Consider the following 24,067-nt stretch of genomic DNA (forward strand, 5'->3'; position numbering starts at 1 on the left):
AAATTTTCTTCATATGCACTGAATTATACTCTCCAATATGTTTATAGGTTTCTTCCTTCGCCATTTAATGCCTACAGAACACAAAGAAATGGCCCGGCAAAGAATTCAAGAACTTTTAGGTGAACAACACAAATAGGTCATTTTCTCAGACATAAGTCGTCACCTTTTCTTAAAGTTCTAAATTGACACTGTGATGCTGCTGACATTTCTAGGAAAAAAAAAAAGTACAAATGTACAAAAGATTGTGTTTACCGTTAAACTTAGTTTTTTTTCTCCACACCAACATAGATATAGTCACAAGAGTGAAATGTCTCTACAAAATTTAAATGTATTTATATATATATATATTTTTTTTTAAACTTTGAACTGCGGTCAGTCATGGATGAAAACTGCTGTCTTTATAGGAAAAGAACACCAAAATGTATCTAAACTAAGAAACAAAAATGCGATATAGTCCAGCTTACCAGTCTTCAGTTGTAGTAGCTGCATTCATTTTCTTTTTCAGCCTTTTTTTTTTCTCATGTTAAGCTGTCAAAACATACTTTCTGTCCTAGTGTGACTCACTACCGCTGGAGAAGCAGAGTTGTCATTTTAGGCTGCTCTCTTGATTTTGACAACAAACACCCCTCTCTCAATTACAAAGGGGCTTTGCAATTCACAGGGCATGGCTATAAAAGCTGGGAACATTGAGATTTTAGTTCAGTTCACAGGAAGTTACAAGGACATTAGATATGTAATTGTATCAATCTGTATTTTCCATCTTGGGTGTTGATTTACTCTAAAGGGAGCACAAGCTCTGTTATAAAAAAGCATGTGTACTGTTAGTTGGAGGTAAAAGATAAGTCTGTGCTGCTCTTTGGGCCCAGTAAACAATAAAGCTATCTTGTCAATGTTAAATGGCTTTCAGGGTCCATGCCAAAAGCAGCAGTAAGATAATATTTTTGTTTTATCATGTTTTACCTGTAAGTTACCTATGGGTTTTTGCATGTCAACTACCTCATTTAGTTAAAGCATTTGTTACCAAAACGTTTTATATTCCTGATATGTGCCTTCTGTACCATGTACTTGTATGAAAAAGTATCCTGTTCGATTTGCATTTCTTTCTTTTGTGAAATCTCTGGTGTTCCTATTGAAAACGCCGCACCACACTAAGCAGGAGAGCACACAGTGGTCAGTTCTTCTCTAGCTGTGCTGGGAACTTCGTGTGCTCTCCTCCAATGATAAGACTTACCCTGATTACCCGCGCCTTTCACTGTGAGGCTCAGTGTACTGCTGTTTCTCCTCCCCCAGCTCACATGCAGCTGAGAACTGAGGGAATGTGATAATTTATAAGAAAAAGGAAAAAAGGTATTTAGATTTTTTTTTTTTTTTTTTTATATCCATACACAGATGATTTGCCTTTCGCGTTAAACTGAACGAGTAGTTTTAAAAGGTAAACATTTACAATCACTTTAACCACTTGCCGCCCAATGACAGAGGAGCGGCTCTCGTTCTGGGTGGACGTCACATGACAAACCCCCAGTGCCACCAATCAGTGCCCATTAGTGATGCAAGTAAGTGCTGCCTTTCAGTGCCGCCCCATCAGTGCAGCCTCATCAGTGCACATAAATGAAGGAGAAAAATTACTTATTTATAAAATTTACTGACAGAACCTAAGAAACTTTTTCCCCAAAATTTTTGGCCTTTTTTTAAAATAAAAACCCAGCAGTGATTAAATACCACCAAAATAAAGCTCTATTTGTGTGAAGAAAGTGATTCAAACTTCATTTGGGTACAGTGTTGCATGACTGCGCAATTGTCATTCAAAGTGTGACAGCTGAAATATGGCCTGGGCAAGAAGGGGGTGAAAGTGCCCTGTATTGAAGTGGTTAATGAAGCCACGTGTACAGCTGGCCATAGATGGATAAAATTTCAGATAAAAATTCTAAAGAAAAGTCTTTGGAAAATGAATGCAAAAAATTCTTAGAATATTCTACTAACATGTGATTTTGGAATGAACGGACTTTACCAAATGAAAACCACACACTGTTAACCACTTCAGCCCCGGAAGATTTTTTCCCCCTTAAAGCGGAGTTCGACCCAGAACTAATTTTTTTCCAATGTAATCCGTTCTCTTAAACTAGTTAAATACTATTAACCAATGTTATGAATGCAATCGCCGCTCAAGTCCCGTTTTTAGAACTTACTTACTTTAGATTTCTGCTATGTAGAGCGTTTCCATCTCTGCTTTGGGCATGTGAAGCCCACTAGCAGTCTCTTCCGGGATATGGTGATACTGTATACCCAGCATGCACCTCCCATTCTCACACCTGCACCGTATATACAGGGATAGAAATCTTATCTTGTTGCCATAACAACAGTCAGCTGCCCGCCCCATTGTTGTGGTTTCATAGATAAGCTATCTTACAGAACACGCAAAAAAGCCTCTGAGCAGCATGCAATGGAATCATTTGCAGCACTGGTTTGAGGTGAATATGCTTTGCTTTTTATATTGTATACTAGCTTGTAATTTTATATATATATATATATATATATATATATATATATATATATATATAGTAATGGCAACAAAGGGCTTTGTTCCCTTTTTAAAAATGGCGCTTAAATTCGCCTTTACTCGCGCCACTTCTGGTTTCTAAAGAACGCGATGCTAGCCCTCGGCGCTGCCCACTGACTCCTAGGAAAGGATGACACACATCTCCCAGGAGAACTAGCGAGCACAGGCGCCGATGGAAATGACATCAATTGCTGCAGAGAGGAAGTGGCAGATTACAAGGGACCCCATAGAAACAGTGCAGAAGGGGTGAGTAAAAAAAAAATAAAAAATACATTTCCAAATGTTGCTGAAGGATAATCCTGTTTATCTCTGCAAAAGTACATTTTATGGGTGGAACTCCGCTTTAATGACCAGGCCATTTTTTGCGATACGGCACTGCGTTGCTTTAACTGACAATTGTGCGGTTGTGCAACACTGTACCCAAATAAAATTGACATCCTTTTTTCCCCCACAAATAGAGATTTCTTTTGGTGTATTTGATCACCTCTGTGGTTTTTATTTTTTGCGTTATAAAAAAAATAAAGTCTGACAATTAAAAAAAAAACAAAAATATAAAAATCGCAATAAGCGTATATTGATTGGTTTGCATAAAAGTTATAGTGTCTACAAAATAGGGGATAGATTTATGGCATTTTTAGTAATTTATTTTTTACTAGTAATGGCGGCGATCAGCAATTTTTAGCGGGACTGCGCCATTGCGGCGGACAGATCGCACACGTTTTTGGGCCCAATGGCATTTATACATCGTTTACAGCTAAAAATAGCCACTGGTTACTGTATAAATGTCACTGGCAAGGAAAGGGTTAACACTAGGGGGCGATCAAGGGGTTTCTAACTGTGGGGGGATGGGACTGACTGGAAGAGACAGATCGCTGTTCCTAATAGGAACAGCAGATCTGTCTCTCCTCCCCTGTCAGAACAGGAATTTGTGCGTTTACATATGCAGATCTCCGTTCTGGCTCTCATGCCTGCAATCGCGGGTGGCCATCGTGGCCGCATGCCTGCTACGGCTCTTAAAGAAGCCAACGTACGGGTACGCAGATTCGCGGGAACGAGCCAACCTGCCGCCGTAAATGTGTGCGAGTTGGTTAGCAAGTAGTTAAAAATGAATTCCTTCAAGAAAAAGTTTCCATCCTGCTCCTTGGAATTTTCTCAGAACTGTTGTCGAAAGCAAACGTCGATTTGACCCACTAATAAACGAATTAACTTTCTTAGGACCTTTTTTTACCCCAAGAATTTTTATTCGAAAATTCTATCCATCTAATTCTACCCTTCTATCAGCTTTATAAAGAGCATGTAGAAACTTTAAGCTACTGTTCAGTATTTTTGTATGTTAAATAAAAGACACATAACCAAGTCAATATTTGTTTTATTTAATCCATGCTATACCATTTGTCCTGTGTATTTTACATATGCGTGTTTCTTCTGATGTCACTTAGTTGCTAAATGCAAATATTTTATTTCATTAACTTTGAAGATAAATAAATAGTCATGGCGAGTTAGAAGTCATGCTTGAACTGATCAAGAATCCCATTAAATCATGAAAGCCATTTGCCTTCTGGTTCTCAACCCAAACTGTACATTTTATTTAGGACACAGTAAAATACAGATTTTATTGGAATAACCCATTTCGGATACCCTGTATGAATGGTCACTGTACAGGAAAAGAGAACATAAGAAATTAACTTTCTTGGTAGCCAGGTGTACAATCCACATATTGAGAAATCATGAAAAAAGCTGATACAGCAAGGAATGATACAGAAATGCATTGCCTGAAAACACTTAAGGATCTATTTATCAATACTCAAAAGGCACACACGATTCATTTGTGAACATCAATAAATAGATACCTTAGAGAAAAACTGCACTTTCGGGGCAAATCCTTTATTTGCCCTTACTTCTGAAGTTTGCACAAAAGCAAATAGTGAGGGGTATTTGTCTTGAACTTAACCTGGTGGGGAGGAGGCCACTCCAATCTGACAATGGAGGGTACTAATGAAGATGAGCCAATTACAGAGCTCTGGAAAAACAAAACAAAAACAAAAAAAAAACCCTTTCAGGATACTGTTTTTTTATGCTTTCTCCAGGGAATAGAAAAAGGAGAGGTTCCGCACTGCTACTGCAGTTATCCTATAAAGTGTATTTCCACTTTTTGCAGCCAAATTGGTATAACATCTACATTATATTTGTTACATGTTCTCATTCACATAGCAAAATACCTAAAGCAGAACTTCACCCAAAAGGGTACGTTCCGCTTGTTTGCATCCTCCCCTCTTCCTCTTTAACAATTGGCAGTTTTTGGGGTGGGGGTTGTGAGCGGGTACCTGGTTTTGACAGGTAATGGCTACCATTAGATCCAATCGGATCACAGCAAAACTTCAGCCCCCCGCAGCCTTCTGGGACACATCACAGGTACCAGAAGACTGCGGGACCATTCACAAAGTGCAGTGCACCTCATGCATGCGCAGTGGGAAGCCGGCCGCGAAGCCGCAAGGTTAAGATGCTAGCACCTGGACCCGAAGCCGACTGAAGAATTGGCTTAGGTGAGGACAGAGCTGGATCCCTGGACAGGCGAGTGTCCTCATATTAAAAATCAGCAGATACAGTATTTGCAGCTGCTGACTTATTTTTTTGGGGGGGAACTGGAGTGCCTCTTTTTTTTAAAAAAATGCAGCTTTTTAGATTTCCAGAAATTCCAGCCTGAAAAATCCTACTAGTACTCTTTATGAGGGGACCGAACAGTCGTATATGCCATAATTAATCATGTCTATAATGTACAGGCAGATCTTCATTATCAGCTGTAAACTAGATTTGGACACTTTCTGGCCTAAAAAAAGAATAAAAGGTTTAGAAGCTAGGCTATGCATTTAATGTTAGAGTGGAAACTCCACCTATCCTTAGGACAGACTCACTCTGACATGGTTCAGAGATACCCTTAGTGTCAGTGACTTTCTCCTGAGAAACATCTAAAAAGGTAGGAAATATTTTTTTTCTAATAATTTTTTTTTTTTAGGTATACTGTGTGATCGGCAACACAAACATATAGTGGTGTTTTCTCAAAATTGACTGTAAAAGTGGATATACACTTTAAGGAAGACCAACTGGTAAAGAGATTTTTTTTTAAACCTGTCCAAAACATGATACGCTCACTTTTAAGAGTTTTTCATTGAACTGCTTTCACTTTTACATCTTCTCAACATTCAAACTCAAAGTCAAAATAATTTTGATCGAAGTAATGTATTCTAACATATCCATCCTCTCCACCGCTGCTGTAACTGTGAAAAAGAGACAGAAATTGACATATTAGTCTGCTGTTTAAAATATTTTGTTGCAATGGAATTTTTCCTGGAACAGATAAAAAAATAACATAAAAATAAAATGTTGGAGTAGTAGCTGTGCATCAATTCATATTAGTATCGGGTAAGCAGATGCCACTCAACTGATCACTTCAGAATAGACCTTCAGCAGTCTGTCCCCCCCTACCTGTTCAGTGAAAGCTGAACTTCCTACAAAAATATGAACTGTACTGCTTAAGGTCCCATGCATACTTGTACGACTTGTCATGTGACTTTGGACCCCAAAGTCGCACCCCAAGTTTCCCCAATGAGTACTATTCACATCTGAGCAACTTTAAAGTAGTTCCTGCACCACTTTGGTCTGACTTTCATGCGACTTGATGGCCATAGACTTCAATGTAAACCCTAAAAAGTCACATGATATACATGCGAGTTGTGTGCGACTTTGTAGAGCACAAACAATCACATTGGTCAAAGCAAAAGTCGCACTCCTCCAAAGTTGCAATGAAAATTTTGAAGTCGCACAAGTGTGACGGGACTCCAACAGTCACATCTCTCCAAAACCTATAATAAACCTGCTTTCGGGCTGGCCACCCAAATTACATGTAGAGTAAATGTCTGCTGCAAGGGGAAACAACTCCAAAACCTCACTCTGCAATGTGCATTGTGGTTCTCGGACCTTGCTTGGTCCGACGTCAAAAAACATGCATAAATCAATAGGTTTATTTCACGAGCAGAAGGTATGGCACAAAAAAAAAAAAAAAAAATCAATAAATCGCCTTAATGCATTTTGCATGTTACATGCTTATTAATAAGGCTTGACCTTTTAAGTAGGTATCCAGCATGCACAACATGTTAAGGTAGTTTGTTAATGCTTTAGTGATGTACCTTATTAAATATACCTATCAACTTATGTATGTGAGCAGTGTGGACCTGTTCATATTATGTTGAATCCAAATTACATAAATGACTCCTTATGAAACATATGAAACAAGGTATTACATTGGCGCATTATTAGCACCTGAACTGTTTTACCAAATTGTACAGATCATTACAAAAGCCAAATGATGGCAGGTAGGAATAAAATGTATAGCCTATAGAAGGCATTACAAGTTTTACTGTACGGCCTACAAGATTGAAGCAGATTCATTTCTGCATGTGCTTACTTCTATTCTGCTCTACCCTCAACTTTTACAGTAGTAGTTCTTCCTTTCTTTCTATATCCTGGATAAAGGGCACCCACAATCTTACACAAAACTCAGCCAATGCAAAAGCGCTTATAACATCACCCACCACCTACCTATATACATTAAAAATTGGGTAAACCCACTACAGCATAAAACACCACACAGCATCTTATATCTTCCATAAACAGAACTTTCACTACTTGCAATGGATTTATGTCACTCACTGACAACGGTGTACTACCACATCTCCTACATACAGCAGCAGCAGTACATATGTGCACCTGTACATGAGGGTACATCTTGGAGACATGGCAGTCAGTCAGCCACCCCCTTCTCGCAAAATAAATGTGCGCCCATAGACCATCTACTGCAGACCTTGGCAAATTGCAGCCCCAGGACCACATCTGTCCTTTTGGCTTACCCTATACGACCCTCCATGCTTCCACTGTCAGCATGCCCCTCTGACCCTGTCAGTTCAAATGGGTGGCCAAGGGGAAGGTGGAGGCAATCCCGTGGCTCAGCCACCCATTTTTACCACTCCTGACTGCCCGTCTAAAAGAGACCCATTGTATAACTCATTTCCTACCTATTATTGCTAGTGCCAGGTGTTTGTTTTCTATATGTTTACGTACTTGCAGACCTTCCTAGGTCCAAAATTAATATTGAGCAGAATTAGGTTCTGCACTTCACAACAGTCCCAGTTTCTCGTGTGGTCCCTTGGGAAAATGAATTGCCCACCCCTGGTCTACTGGACTGATTCTTAACCGTCCATATTACACCCATACATCATCTCCAAAATGACACCACCAACTCCCCTATCCCAGACAAAAGGTCCCATGAAAACCCTTTCCAAATTGCTGACACCTGCAGATGACCTAACCCTTTAGATTTTTTATTTTAACGTATGCTTACCTTTTACCATCTGGGTGGAAAGCTAAACTGTTGATAGGTCCAAAATGGCCCTTCACTCTTCCAAATTCCTCCTCAACAGCAACATGGAAAAATCTGTTGTAAAAAAAAAAAAAAAAAAAAAAAAACTATTAGCCTCCAGTACTTTAAGCACAATTATCTATCTGCTCATTCAAAAACTCTGCTTACCTAGCTTCAAATTTACCAATCCTGGTTGAGGTTGTTGTCACATCCATGGCTTCCTGTCCTCCTCCCAGAACAACCTGTAAAGATAATTAGATTAATGACTCAAAAATGTATTTTCAACTTCGTTAAATTCACTTAATAAAAGGGGATAAAACAAAATGATCAATTGTTAATAGAAAATAGGTAGCACTTCATCTTAAAAATCTGTATCAAATACCCCAGGGTCCCTCCTGTGGTTGCTGAGCAGCATGGTCAGACAGTTTGCCCCTCTCCTAGCACTTTTGTCCAACCACACTACTAGCAAGGAGACAAATGCATAATGAAGGCTGAGATGGAGATGATCACCAACATCCCAACACAAGAAAAAGATCAGCCAATGATGCAGGACGTTGTGCTCTGATTGTAAATGTTTACTAGTAGACAACATATCTATTACAAAGCCTCAAAGCATTTTGAATCTGCACTGATATTTCTTTCAAGAACTTCACCACCACTAAAACAAAAACAGTGGGGTAAACATATACAGTAAAACCTTGGTCTGAGAGTGTTTTGCAAGACGAGCAACATTTTTTAATGCATTTTGACTTGATATACATGTAGCGTCATGTCACAACTGAGTATAAGAGAGGCGCCTCTAAGTGTAGCAATATGGTTACATTTAATGAAGGTACAACATTTAGCAACTCACATGGTTGATGATTCAAAGAGGCACATCTAAGTATGCAGGCCAGCGTTAATTTTAGCAGCAAATTTCCATTTAGTTTTAATCTTAGTCTTAGGACTAAAACAGCATTTTAGTTTTAGTCCCATTTTAGTCTTCTGCAGTTGTTTTAGTTTTAGTCGTATTTAGTTGACTATATCTCCAGCACATTTTTGTCGACAAACTCATTTTAGTCATCTAAAATTGAATGGGTGTAGTTAATATGTAATGATTGACATTTCTCTACAATTTCCAAATTCATTATATACTTATGGAGTGAAAAATCTAATATGTTATTATTTATAGTATTGAGGGATGAACATGCACTACAGACCAGTGTTAATCTTGAAGTCAAATTTCAATTTAGTCCTAGTCTTTTGACTAAAATGCCATTTTAGTTTTAGTCCAATTTTAGTCTTGACTAAAATGTCATTTTAGTTTTAGTCATATTTTAGTCATCTCAGTTGTTTTGGTCGTATTTTAGTCGATGAAATTAACACTGATGCAGGCATCCAGGGTAAAGCTGTCCACACCGCCATCGATGTCCGTCCTCCCACGCTGCACTTCACGAGTGCTTCAAGCCTCACTTTCAGGGCAGTCTTCCTGGTCACGATTGCAGACTGACAGCAGTGAGCTGGAAGTGCGGAGGATGGTATATGTGAAAAGCTTTACCCCAGATGACTGCATACTTACATGTGTGTCTTTTAATCATAAACCATGTGAGTTACTAAATGTTGTTCCTTTATTAAATGTAACCATATTGCTACACTTAGAGGCACCTCTCTTCTCTTTTATACTCTGTAGCTCCTGCTGGATTTTGCTTCTAATCCCCTTGTGGAGGCTTCCATTTGTGGATGAACATTTTATGGTTACACAATCTATCACATTGCTATAATCTTTTTATATGAACTATAAACTGAAAGACCTATGAATAAATGGTTGTGGAAACGAATCATCTGAGTTTCCATTATTTATTATGGGAAAATTCGCTTTGACATACAAGTGCTTTAGATTACAATAATGTTTCCGGAACAAATTATGCTCGCAATCCAAGGTTTTACTGTATTCTAGTGCTACTTAAATTCAATTACTGATGACATTATCCATAAGAGATTAGGGATTTCGTTTTGGACCTGTGTCTGTATAATTAGCATACATAGTTGGAGGGAATCCTCTGCAAGGGACTTATTACAAAAGCAAAACCTCCTTAAATGGAACACAAGGAGATACAGTATCTCACAAAAGTGAGTACACCCTCAAATTTTTGTAAATATTTTATTATATCTTTTCATGTGACAACACTAAAGACATGACACTTTGCTACAATGTAAAGTAGTGAGTGTAGAGCTTGTATAACAGTGTAAATTTGCGGTCCCTTCAAAATAACTCAACACACAGCCATTAATGTCTAAACCGCTGGCAACAAAAGTGAGTACACCCCTAAGTGAAAATGTCCAAATTGGGCCCAAAGTGTCAATATTTTGTGTGGCCACCATTATTTTCCAGCACTGCCTTAACCCTCTTGGGCGTGGAGTTCAACAGAGCTTCACAGATTGGTGGAGTTTGAAACCTTGCGCTCCTCCACCTTCCGTTTGAGGATGCCCCACAGATGCTCACTAGGGTTTAGGTCTGGAGACATGCTTGGCCAGTCCATCACCTTTACCTTCAGATTCTTTAGCAAGGCAGTGGTCGTCTTGCAGGTGTGTTTGGGGTCGTTATGTTGGAATACTGGAAGCTTCACCCTGGCAAAAAGATTACCGTGGGATGGATCGTAAAGGTGACTCAGATGGTTTATTAGGCATCGGACCTTCCCCCTCCTCAGGGTTCATTTGAGTAGAGGTGTGGAGACATTGTGAGCATCTTCAGCCAAGGTGTCTGTAGATGTTATGTGCAGAGCAGCCAGACGGTGCATGCCAAACACATTTATTCACCTCTACAAATGGGATGTAGCCGGCAGCCCAATCAGTCATTTGGGCCTTGTCTCACAATTTAAGTGTTTTTTTTTTTTTTTTTTGCAGCACTGGTGTTTGTATATGTTTAGTCCGTTTTCTGTTAACATTGCTACTAAATTGCCCTAAGTATGCTGACATGAGGTGATCAAAGAAAGTTGAAATGGGTAAACATACATACTGTAATTTTGCTTTCTGGGCTCTTCCCATGTAAACATAATGTCCCTCTATGGCGCATGTAGCAAGTTTAGTTGTTGAACATTGGGAGGGGATTGTAATTGCTAAAGGTTTTTTTTCATCTTAATGCAGAGAATGCCCTTTAAGCGCCCCCCTAAATACCTACCTGAGCCCAATCTCGATACAGCAATGTGACCGGGAGCAACAGCACTGCTCACTCTCCCCCCTTACTGGACTCAGTGAGAGCAACAGGGGCCATTGCCACCTGCTGCTGTTAATCAAATCCAGTGATGAAGGGGTGGGGCTGAGCCAAATCATGTGTCAATAGTCGCAAATAGTGAGGCTCAGGATCGAGCCCACACGAGTGCCCCCCCTAGCAAGTGGCTTGCTATGGGGCACTCAGAAGACAGGAGGAGACAGGAGGAGCCAGGAGTGCCACTGGGGGACCCCAGAAGAGAAAAATCAGGGCTGCTCTTTGCAAAATAATTGCACAGGAGCAGGTAAAGTATATGTTTTTTTTTTTTTTTAAATAACAGAGAGATAAGAGAAAGAATCCTTACAATCACTTTAAGTACGCATAACAAACTAAACAGCAATAGGGAGAGCATAATACTAAATACATTTCACGTAAAACAAAGCTTTTCATTCCACAACTATATAAAAATACAGATGTTTTAGGTTTTGGAAATGTAGTAGGAAAATGAGGATAACCCACACTGGAAACATAAATTAATGGTAGACCCTTGTACTTCTCAGAATAGGAATGTAGACAAATACTTAAAAAAAATTCCTTACATGGTCATAGATTGGAGACACTGCTGCAGAGTTTACTGGTCTCTCAGTGCGAAAGCTTTTTTGGTGCTCCAATGTTGTGCTGTCAAACAGCTGTAAAGAGAACAAAAAATTTAAAAAATTAAACATTAGCATTAGAAATATTTGAGTGCCTATGTACAGCATTGTTTATTCTTGTCTGTAGATAAAGGGCTTCAACAGTCAGTTGAACTAAAAATTGGTTCAGGTGCAAAATATATTAACTATATACACTCACTGAGCAATTTATTGGGAATATGAATAATAGGTAGAGCCTCCCTTGGCGTTCAACACACACTCATGTTGCAAATCTCCTGTTCCACCAAATTTCAAAGGTGTTCTATTAAATACATTATATCCAGTGACTGGCCCATCATCTATGTGCCGCAGCAGAAATCAACAGTCTATTTATGGTGAACCTGTGCCCTATGAAGCCTCTGCTTTCTGTTCATGGCTGACAAAAGTAGAACCCAACATGGTTTTCTGCTGTTGAAGCCCAGGGTTTCAAGGTTCAGCATCATGCTGTGCATTCATGGATGCTTTTCTGCTCACCAGAGCTGTGAATTTATAAGGCACCATTCACACCTTGGCGGTCCGTTTTGTGGGTGAAATTGCAGCGATTCTGCCTGCGATTCAGAAACGCAGCAAATCGCAGGACACCCCTGCTATCCCTGCTATTTTGAATGGCACAAAATTTTGCCATGATTTTCGCTCAATGAATCCCAGTAAAATCGTTGTTATAAACGTGCACACAGAATCGCGGGACACCCGACTCCCAAAAGAAGTACAAAGGCGTCCTGCGATCCTGCTTGCGTGTTTTTACCATGATTCGTCAGGTGCAATTGCGGCAAAATCGCTCCACGATTTGGTGCCACTCAAAATAGTGGGGATTGCAAGGGCGTCCTGCAATTTGAGGCGTTTCAGAATTGCAGGCAGAATCGCGGCAATCAAATTCTGGACTTTCTTCTCTGACCTTACTCATCAACAAAGTATTTCAATCTGTTGAACTGCTGCTCATTGATTTTTTTATTGTACCATTCTGAATAAACAAAAGAAAGTTTACAGAAAATCCTAGGAGTTATAAAAAAAAAAAAAAAACACAACTCAGTCCAGTCTGCCACCAAGAATCGTGCCATAGTCAAAATCACTGAGATCACATTCTTTCCCCATTCTAGTGTTTGATGTGAACATTTACTGAAGCTACTGACCTTTATCTGCATTAATTTATGTATAATGTGATTGTGACATGATTGGCTGATTGGATAATTGTTTGCATTATCGCATATACAGATGTTCCCAATAGACTGCTCAGTGAATGTACACCTTAGCAGACCAAGTTCAATGTGGAATACCAAGAATGTTAGCAAAGTTAAAAAGGAGATAACAGGGTTAACATAAATGTCATACTTTTTCTGTGTACCTATGATTTACAGAACAAAACATATCACTAATAAAAGTTTAAATATTCCTCCAAACGTTATTAAAAAAAATCCTAAAATGTTCACATGCATGATTAGCATTGTACATCTGCTGACAAAAAAGAGCATTAAGAGATAGCTCTCATCAGCTTTACACTTTAAATGCAGCAGAGGAACTGAATTTTGTCCGACCAGACTAAGGTAGGAATGGATCCATTAGATTGTTGTCATCTGCTATCAGACTCTCCACGTTCATGATCTCATCCATAATGGTGGCATACTGTATGTAGTGAGTGCAGGAATCTCTGTTGATTGCCAATGCCTAAAGATAGTTGCCCAGGATGCAGATAGGAAGAATCTGAAGAGATCTGCTTTAATGCACTTATTAGAACCTTAGAGCATGGATAACAACGCAATCCCCTGGTTAACTGTTATCTGTGTAGAGTGCATAGTACAGTGGAATTGAAAAGCTGCACTTTACTACAACCTCACAATAAGTAAAAGTATTTCCATTTAGGTTAGTGATTTTGCCAATAAGTGCCAGAGGAGAAAGGGAAAAGGAGGTAAAAGGCAAAAACTTTTAAAGATCTCCAGCATTATTAAAAATCAGACCCAACTGCTAAATATTGGGTACCAAAGATAAAAGAAAATGTAATTAAAATAAAGGAACATCCTTAGCTTTGGCCCCCCCCCCCCCCCCCCCAACATCACCACCAGAGCCTGTCGGTAGCTTCCTGTGGTTCCCTCCTGGGAAGCAGTTGTCCTTCTTTGGACCCTGGATAACTGTTGAGGATGTTGGCCTGTCCCGCTTTATGGAGGGTCACAACCTAACCTTGCTGGTCACCCTCAGGGAGCGGTATGGTAGTTTCCCTTTTGACTTTTGGAGGTATCGTCAATTTCCTGATTTTGTTTCCACACAGCACCACATATCCCCGATTAGGTCTACCCTTACAGAGTTTGAACGCTTATGGGATGCCAAAGACCCCCTACTGCATATGATCTCAGCTCTTTATAAAATGACTTGATTCGGCTGCGTCCAACCCGAAACCATTATTCATTAGGGAATGGGAGCGGGATCTCCGGTGTGAGTTTGCTGAGGGGCAATTGCACCACTTGTACCGCCTCACACATTATAGCTCAGTGGATTCTAAAACTCATGAAAATAACTAAGCTGCTGTCATGGTGGTATCATGCGCCCACATCCCTTGCTAGAATTTACCTATCAGTGTCTGACTTGTGCTGGAGGGGGTGCGGGCAGAAGGGAACACTCCTCCATATTGGTGGGATTGTCCGTTAATATCACCCTTTTGGTCTGCCGTTTCCAGATGCATATCGGATAGTCTTGGTAATGATGTACCTTTTTCCCCCGAAACACTTTTTTGCTTCACATCCTCCTCTCTCACTATAAATCTCTCCCTCACCTTCTCAATGCTGCAAAGCACCTTATACCACTTCATTGGAAGAGCCTGCGAGTTCCAAGCGAGCAGGGCTGGCTTAGGAAGGTTACGGAGATAATGGAAGCAGAGGAATGGGTGGCCACTTACAAGGAACTCGTGGACAGGCCCCAGTTTCCTCTAGTCTAGATATTTCTTTGCTAACCTTGGCGGACCCTGCATTCGGGCAACTTGTCCAAGCGAACCAGAACCTGAATCAGGTTCAGAACCAGATATAGAGCTAAAATTGGTGTTCCTAGTTTAGTCCTACCCCATCAGCCAATGAACCAGTTGTGGTTGTGTCTGCCGATTCATAGAGTCCTTAAAAGTACTTGTATATTTTTCATGTTTATATGTTTCTACTTCATTTTTTGAGCTCTTAGGATACTGTGAGTTTTTTTTTTTTTTTCAGTGATTTATTATGCAAGCCCTTTCCCCTTCCCCCAAAGTTTGAGGGGAATGTCCACCTAAATCGAAAATGTAGGACAGGTTTAGGCTCATAATGTTTATGGTGTACTGACTTATTGCGCTACTTATATCAGTGTTTGTTCTTGGTGAATTCTGCCTTTTTCTTTCCATTATTTTGTATGGCTTAAAATGTAAAATAAAATAAAGATTATATAAAAAAAAATAAAATAAAAGAAAAGAACATGGAAAAAATCCAAGATAAAGTCATAGCACTATCACAACAAAAATAACAGATGAAAAGCATATTCCTACCTTTGCGCTGCAATCCTTGGATGCTGTGACAAACATGGTCATATCCCTGGAAACCTGAATATCATTGATCTGCTTTGTGTGCTCTTTGACATTGCTGACTATCTCACCAGACTGCAAAATAAAAAATAAAATAAATTGAAACCACTTTAAAATAAGTTTATTTTTCTCTCCAATATGCTCAATATTAGCTCATTTGTACAGAAACTTCATACTGTGGTGGATTTTTTTTTCACCATCTGACACTGTACAGGCTTCAGACACAGTGGATGGAACGTTAAAGGACAATTAAAAATTGAAGTAAACAGCAGGAAAGGTTTTTACAAGTTATCTACTAATTCATGTATATATTACACCAGACAATATAAATGATGGTAATATGTATACTAAGCAGAGATTTATGGACTATTTTACAATATGTAATGCCAGAACAAGAGCACATAAAAATTCATCCCAGAAAATTATATACAAACTGATTTGTGTTTAACAATGAATACATTTGGCTCACCTTTGCACTGTACAGATTCAACTCCCCGTTTTCATGGCCAGCGATGATGTTCTCACCCAACGGCCCCCAGACAGCACTAGTAATCTTGGACTCACTGCAGCTGATCTTCATGTATGGTTCATTATCATCTGCCAAAGTAAAATAAATGACTAAATACGTAAAAACTGAAAAATGCTGTGAAAAATAACTTACTCTGTGAGAAATGAAAAGGATTACCAAAGGTAAACATGCAATACTCACCTGCTCTGTGCAATGGTATCAGAGTGAAAGAGAATGAGAAAAGAAAAAAAAATCCCCTGCAAGGCAATGTCCTAATTTGCTAGTATGCATTGCATACTAGCCCATTTTGAGAGACTTGCCTTAAAATAAAGCCCTCCATCGGCGCACTGTCACCGCTGAGAGGGGTTCCATCTTCCCCCAGTCTTCCTTCCGGGTTCGCGGCCTCCAGCTATACAAGTGGCCAGGGGTGCGACGATGTCATGCGCGCGGGAGCCGCCGTTTACGGGCTCTGAAGGTCTGACACTGTATGCTGAACTTTCAGAGTGCATACACCGATGCACACACTCTGAATATCTCCTAAACAGTGCAAGTTTAAGAGATATTCACAGTAACTCCAGGTAAGCCTTATTATAGGCTTACCCGTAGGTACAAGTGATAGAACAGAGTTTACTACCACTTGAAGGTAAAAAATATTTTGGCTTTGGAACCACTTTTTAATAAGGCCTCATGCACACAGATGTTTTTACAGCCGCTTTTTTGCAGCTCAAAAACGCCTCTCCATGTTAGTCTATGGCCTCATGCCAACCATGACGTTTTTGAGCTGTAAATGGCACAGCCGTTTTTAAGCTGCAAAAAAACCCAGGACCAGTGCGTTCTGAGGCTCCAGCGCTAGAGCTGTAAAAACATCAGACGCCAGCAAAAGGTGTTAAATGCGAATTAATGAGGCTTAACGCTGTGTTAAGCCTCGTCCGGCGTTTCTGTCTCTATTCCAAATCAATGGTTCCCTATGGGAGCCCACCGATTTGAATAGAGGTCGCACTAGAAGTCGGATCAAGAGGATCCGACTTGCGGTGCGACTTGTGTGCTGAGAATATTGAAGGGTGAACCCAGCGAAAATTTAAAAAAAAAAAAATTGCGTGAGGTTCCCCCCGAGACGATACCAGGGGGAAAAGCATCAATAAAAAAAAAAAAAAAACACACTACAAAGGTTTTTAAAGTAATTAGGCAGCTCCGGGGGTCTCTTCCGACTTCTCTGCGCTCTCCGGCCGTTGTCTTCTCCCGGTCTCCGATTCTTCTCCCGGGCTCCTCCGCTATCTTCTGCTCTTTTGCCGCTCTTTTGCTAGTGGTGGCCCGGTCTTCTGTAGTCTTCCGATGTTGACATGATGATCTCTCCCGCTGTAATGCCGTGTGTGCGGTGCGCAATGACTTATATAGGCATGGGGCGTGGTCACTGGGTGATGTCATCCGGTGACCCCGCCCCCTTATGACGCGACAGTCCCGGGGCATAATGGGACTGTGATGTCATAAGGGGCAGGGCCACAAGATGACATCACCCGGTGACCACGCCCCATGCCCATATAAGTCATTGCGCACCGCACACACGGCATTACAGCGGGAGAGAGCGTCGTGTCAACATCGAAGGTAGAGAAGAGGGAAGAAGACAATGGAGAAGACCGGGCTACCGCTAGCAAAAGAGTGGCAAAAGAGCAGACGATAGCGGAGGAGACCGGGAGAAGAACCGGAGATCGGGAGAAGACAGCGGCCAAAGAGCGCGGAGAAGTCGGAAGAGACCCCCGGAGCTGCCTAATAAATTACTTTAAAAACCTTTGCAGTGGTTTTTTTTTATTGACACTTCCCCCAGGTGAATGGGTAGGGGTACGATGTGCCTCATACTCATTCACATAGGGTAGGGAGCTTCCATCTTCGCCCCTCTTCCTTCCGGGGCCGCGAAATCCGGCTCTGTGACTGGTCGGAGTCGCGAGAACTGCCAGTCACGGCATGACCCCCTATTAGAAAGGGCACGATGTGCCCTTTCTAAAGGGCGCATGCACCGTAGTCATCGGCACTTGTCTTTTTAGTAAATATCTCCTAAACCGTGGAGGTTTAGGAGATATTTCGAGCACCTACAGGTAAGCCTTAACCACTTAAGGACCAGCCTTGTTTTGGAATTTAGGTGTTTACATGTTTAAAACTGTTTTTTTTGCTAGAAAATTACTTAGAACCCCCAAACATTATATATATTGTTTTTTTTCTAATACCCTAAAGAATAAAATGGCGGTCATTGCAATACTTTTTTTCACACCGTATTTGCGCAGCGGTCTTACAATCGCGACAACAGTAAAGTTAACCCAATTTTTTTTTTTTATTGTGAAAGATAATGTTACGCCGAGTAAATTGATACCCAACATGTTACGCTTCAAAATTGCGCCAGCTCGTGGAATGGCGTCAAACTTTTACCCTCAAAAATCTCCATAGGCGATGTTTAAAAAATTCTACAGGTTGCATGTTTTGTGTTACATAGGAGGTCTAGGGATAGAATTATTGCTCTTGCTCTAACGATTGCGGTGATACCTCACATGTGTGGTTTGACCACCATTTTCATATGCAGGCGCTACTCGTGTATATGTTCGCTTCTGCTCGCAAGCTTTTTTTTATTTTTATTATTTATTTAACATGATTTTATTTATTTTTACACTGTTTAAAAAAAAAAAAAAATTGTGTCACTTTTATTCCTTTTACAAGGAGTGTAAACATCCCTTGTAATAGAAAAAAACATGACAGGACCTCTTAAATATGAGATCTGGGGTCAAAAAGACATCAGCGGTCGGCGGTCGGCAAGTGGTTAATATAGGCTTACCTGTAGGTAAAAGTGATTTACAGGATGTACAACCACTTTAACCTGTATTGAGTCAACTTTAAACCTTTTTGCGAAATGATAAAAATCGAACGTACGCAAAAATTTCTCCAAAAATCTGGTTTTCGTTTTTCACTTACAGCTTTCAGAGTTTGTAAGATACCCCTCAATCATATATTTTCTGAAAGCACATGACCAGTAGAATAAAGAAGGTGCTCTGATTTTTGTTTAGTCCCCACAAAAGTTGCGCAAATGTTTATCAAATAGCTATTTTCACAAAAAAAAAAAAAAAAAAAAAAAAAACAAACACCGAACCCTTATTTGCACACAAAACCACAACATAACTTACAAAATTCCTGCTAAGGCCTCGTTCAATGGGATGTGCTAAAGCATACGCTCATAGAGGGCTCTATTTACCACCGCAGATGTTCTGTGCATCCCTGTGCAGGTAGTCCTATTTATGTCAACTGGAATGCAGCAGCCGCAAGGGCTGATCTAACTTCTGTGCGGGTGTAGGTGGTGGCCCCAAACATAAACATTGTGAGTTCATGGACATACACCCACATGGATGTCAAGTTGGGAGCAGTGGCTGTGCCGATGCAGCCACTGTGTCCCAACTGATATGGATGGGCCTGCCTGCACAGGAATGCATGAAACACCTTTGAGTTCCTGTGCAGCCGCTGTGTCCCAATTGACATCAATAGGACTGCCTGCATGGGGATGCACAGAACACCTGTGCAGCTAAAGACAGCCTTGCTGTAGTATGCCCTGCGTAAACGAGGCCTTAGGGCAACAAAAATGCGCCGAATGAGGATGTATTTACCACTGCGTATAGGTATTTAAGAATAAATTGCCTTTTTTTTAAAATTAAACTACATATTATCTAAATTATACACCATGCTTTAAGGTTATTATCCGATTCATTTGAAATGATAATCGGCCAACTAATCGATTATGACAGTAATCGTTAATTGCAGCCCTAATACATACATACATACATATATAAAAATTTATACAACTGTGCTGTAATTAGAGACAAATTTCAATATACGCAGAACATTTGCTTACCCCATTTCTAACTAAAAAAGCTCTTACCACTCGACTATTGAGCATATTTGTTACCATACAACACTTTCCCCTAAATTAACCACGATAATTTAATCACAATTAACGCTCCTAAATAAACCAACTACTCATTCCTAGGTTTCCAAATGGGAGAGCAATCTTAAACGCAGCAAGACCTCAGAAGACCACCAACAAATCTGGCCCACGGTCTCATGTTCTACTAACGTGTTAGTCAACGAAACACCTTTTAAGGTTCTTTCTTAATGGTACATGGTTCCAACTAGACTGGCACACCTCCAACCCGCTCAATCCAATTTGTGCTTTAGATGCTGTAATGTTGCTAGAGATGTGCTTCATACCTGGTGGACATGTCCCAGGTAGATTTTGGACAAAGGTATTTAAACACCTACATACACAACCTAAATACACAATTGTTCCCTTTCCAAACACACGTGGCTTGCGCTTTTCCACCTCAAACTTCCCTCACTTACTAAATTACAATTTAAGCTTACATGTGTGCTTTTAGAACTAAACAAACTATTGCTAAAGCATGGACAAAAACAATTTGTACATTTTGCAGAGGTTGAACACGTTTGAACTCATTCTTTGTGAATGAGAAACTTACAAGCATACTTATGGACACCCACAAGAAATTACTCAACGTATGGTCCCCATTGATCCAATATGTCCGTGCCTCACAAACCAAAAGTTAAGCTTCTCTTTAAAGATTACGGTAGGGAAAAGCACATTGGAAACTCTGGAGCCTTCTCAGTTTCCCTCTAAATCTTTACTCTTCTCTCATTACCCCCAAGGGGGTTTACCCCTTTTTGGCTTATACATAATACCCCTCAATATCCTTCCTCCTCCTCCTCCTCTCATCCTACCTCACTTTCTCATTTCTTTCCTTCTCTACATTTTTGAAGACCTTTTTAATAACAGTAAGAGAATTGCGCACCGCACATTCTCTCTGAATTAATGCTCATTAGCATAAACTTGCTATAAGTGTTGTTGACTGTGATACTTTACAAATACTCTTTTCTTATGTAAACTTATTAATAATGACAATGATCAAAAGTTAGATTTGTAATTGTGAAAACCTTTCAAATAAAAAAATTATTAAAAAGGAAAAAGGGGTTGGAGTTTACAGTCCTGAAGTGGTTTATTTCTATGTCTAAGGTAATAACTTAGCGAAGAAACAGTGCTGACAGAAAAGGGAACAATTTCCAGTCAAAATCTGTACACAAGAATTTAAAAAATCACTGCAAGCATTTATATTTTTCCTCAGGCTCTCAGTGCTTCCTAAATTCTCACCAATTTGGGATGGATCTCTTAGGTCAAAGAAGTTGACAAAGCATTGATAACCCATTTGCTTGTCTGTGGAAAACATGATGATGTTGCCACCGAAGTCAAATCCACAGGTCCTGACAGCTGAATTAGTCTCTAGGAGGGCTAGCTGCTTTCCTAAAAGTACACAAAGAAAGGTGATTCAAGACGATAAGCAGACAAAAAAGTAGGCAGTTTTAGTCAGGATATTAGTAATTAAAAATAAACATAAAAATATAATAAAAACGGAGCACATCTTCTTTCTTAAAATGATGGTTGTAGTTTGGAAAATCAAATATTCCATTGCTTTGCAAATCCACACTTAATATCTGTAAATATGCAATTGTGGTCAGTAAGAAGGAGATATATATATATATATACACACACACACACACACACACACACACACATAGAGGGCCATATATATTTGGACACGGGCACACTTTTGGCTTTGTATGCTTCCTCCGCCTTCATGATGCTTTGCCAGGCTCTAACTGCAGCTGTCTTCAGATGTTCTTTGTTTGTGGGTCTTTCTGACTTTAGCTTTGCCTTCAGCAAGTGAAATGCACTCCAGAATTCATCTGGCTGCTTCTGTCACATCAAAAAACACAAAATGACCCAGTGCCACTGGAAGCCATGCATGCCAATGCCATTACTTTGACTCCACTACGTTTTACAGATGACCCTGTGTGCTTTGGATCATGAGCTGTTCCGAACCTCCTCCACACTTTTTTCTTCCCGTCATTCTGGTACAGATGAATCTTTGTTTCATCCGTCCAAAGAATGTTTTTCCAGAACTGGTCTGGCTTTTTTTTTTTTTTTAGATGTTTTTTGGAAAAGTCTAATCTGGCTTTTCTATTCTTCAGGCTTATGAATGGTTTGCACCTTGTGGTGAACCCTCTGTATTTGCTCTCGTGAAGCCTTCTCTTGATTGCAGACTTTAACAATAATACGCCCACCTCCTGGAGAGTGTCCTTCACTTGTCTGGATGTTGTGAATGGGTTTTTCTTTACCATAGAGAGGATCCTGCGATCATCAACCACTGTTGTCTTCTGTGGACGTCCAGGCCTTTTTATGTTGCTGAAGCTCACCAGTGCGTTCTACTTTCCTCAGAATGTACCAAACTGTGGATTTGGCCACTCCTAATGTTGCTGCTATCTCTCTGGTGGATTTGTTTCATTTTTTGAAGCCTTAAAATGGCCTGTTTCATGTGCATGGACAGCTCCTTTGAACACATGATGTAGGTTCATAGCACTAGATTCCAAATGCAAATGCATACCACACTTAGAATCAACCCCAGACCTTTTACCTGCTTAACTGAAGAAATAAAGAAGGACTAGCCCATACCTGGCCATGAAACAGCTTTTGATACAATTGTCCAATTTGTTTTGGTCCCTTAAAAAAAAAAAAAAAAAAAAAAAAAAAAAAGGGGGAGGGGGGTGGCTATTCTTAAGAGCTGCATTTCTTAAACCCTTCCTCCGATTTGGATATACATACCCTGAAATTAAACCTGTGTGTGCGCACTTTCAGCCCATATCCATTTTAGAACTATAGCTTTAAATATATAAGGCAAGAGAGAGCCCACGCCAGCCCTAGTGTGTTATCGTTTAATTGATGAAGTTCAATATATAAAAATTGAGGGTTGCACTCACAAACATCCGGTGTAAAAAGGCATAAACAGCTCCATAGAAGCCTCCTCTCCTGGTCTGTGAAAATCAGTTGGCTCACAGCGACTAGCGGCGTGGTAAAGAGTGGTATCTGTAAGCACAAGCCGCCTACTTCCCTGTATCACACGCCGCTCAAGGCACTCGCATGGACCAGACGGCGCTGCGTGACATCACTCGTGGCCGGGAAGGGGATGCACAGTGATACAGCTAACTTCTCTAGCACGCTTCATGCTAGGCAATTCCCCTTGCCTAACCATCCAGGTCTTGTTCAGCTGTGCGCGGTGTCTCACAGTGGCCAACCCACTGGGAGTTTTTTGTCTTAAGGTGATGCACATGTGCCCGCTGACAGCTTTCAATCGAAACCAGCATTCGCTTTTTTTAGCAATTCGAGCTATACTAGCTCTTCTATTAGATCAGACAGCAGGCCAGCCTTCACTCTCCATGTGCATCAATGACCCTTAGGTCACCCATAACCCTGTTGCTGGTTTTCCTTCCTTGGACCACTTTTGATAGGTTCGGACCACTGCAGGCATATTCAACAAGATCTGAAGTTTTGGAGCTGCTCTGACCCAGGTCTTCTAACCATTACATTTTGGCCCTAATCATAGTTACTCAAAACCTTACGCTTGGCCTTTCTTCTGCTTTCAGCACATCAGCATCAAGGACAACATGTTACATGTTCCCTGTTCCCTGTCCCCAGCCTCTCCACCCCCCCCCCGCCGCTCCCTTCCACCTAAAACTACTCCCCCCACTCTCCTTTCCTATCCCCTTCACCACCCTTAGTCACCCCCCGCTGAGTACCCCTCCTCCACCTGATCCGACCCCTCCCGCAAATTCCATTCCCCGCAGCTACCATCATAAGCCGGCATCCCTCCTCTGCCGCTCCTGCTGGCTTCAGGTGCTGCATGGGGCTTGAGGGAGGGTCCAGATGTGTTCCCTCCGCCCATCACTCAGATCACCCCCCATACCGGCCCCCGCACCCTCGATCCATCCATGCTGGGAGCTGCATATCTCCTTCCCCTGCCACTTCTTCTCCAGCTATCTGACAGGCTGGGGATCGCAGCGCGGGTGAAGTTTGAGCTTGGGGTTGCTAGGTAAACATGTGTTTACCACCCCCCTTTGTGTAGCACCCTGGCCGCAGGCAGCAATCACGATGATCGCTCCTAAATGTCCACTGACAGCTGATAATAGTAACCGCGATTGTTACTATGTATCAGACTGTCAGTTTATGAATGAGTGAGGAATCTCTATACAGATTCCTTATCCAAGCTCTGCAGAGAAAAGGACCATCTTCAGTCCCTTTTTCTGTCT

At 40.7% G+C, this 24,067-nt stretch overlaps 2 protein-coding genes across 3 annotated transcripts in view; one reads left to right on the forward strand and one right to left on the reverse strand.

The window, feature by feature from the left end:
• The window catches only part of LOC141128217 (myotubularin-related protein 9-like), a 49,895-nt gene extending 45,977 nt beyond the window's left edge, over positions 1–3,918 (forward strand). For both annotated transcript variants that reach the window (XM_073615371.1, XM_073615372.1), the window contains one exon: positions 48–3,918. In XM_073615371.1, the coding sequence (XP_073471472.1) occupies positions 48–136 (89 nt within the window). In that variant the 3' untranslated portion in view covers positions 137–3,918. The remainder of the gene's footprint in view (positions 1–47) is intronic.
• The window catches only part of EIF3I (eukaryotic translation initiation factor 3 subunit I), a 31,479-nt gene continuing 11,320 nt past the window's right edge, over positions 3,909–24,067 (reverse strand). The window contains exons 5-11 of the mRNA XM_073615373.1: positions 21,078–21,227; positions 15,848–15,975; positions 15,343–15,453; positions 11,757–11,846; positions 8,139–8,212; positions 7,953–8,045; positions 3,909–5,832 (exon numbers count right to left, since the gene is read on the reverse strand). Coding sequence (XP_073471474.1) covers positions 5,751–5,832; positions 7,953–8,045; positions 8,139–8,212; positions 11,757–11,846; positions 15,343–15,453; positions 15,848–15,975; positions 21,078–21,227 — 728 coding nt within the window. The 3' untranslated portion in view covers positions 3,909–5,750. The remainder of the gene's footprint in view (positions 5,833–7,952; positions 8,046–8,138; positions 8,213–11,756; positions 11,847–15,342; positions 15,454–15,847; positions 15,976–21,077; positions 21,228–24,067) is intronic.

The sequence above is a fragment of the Aquarana catesbeiana genome, linkage group LG02 (assembly GCF_042186555.1).
Source record: "Aquarana catesbeiana isolate 2022-GZ linkage group LG02, ASM4218655v1, whole genome shotgun sequence".
Taxonomy (NCBI): domain Eukaryota; kingdom Metazoa; phylum Chordata; class Amphibia; order Anura; family Ranidae; genus Aquarana; species Aquarana catesbeiana.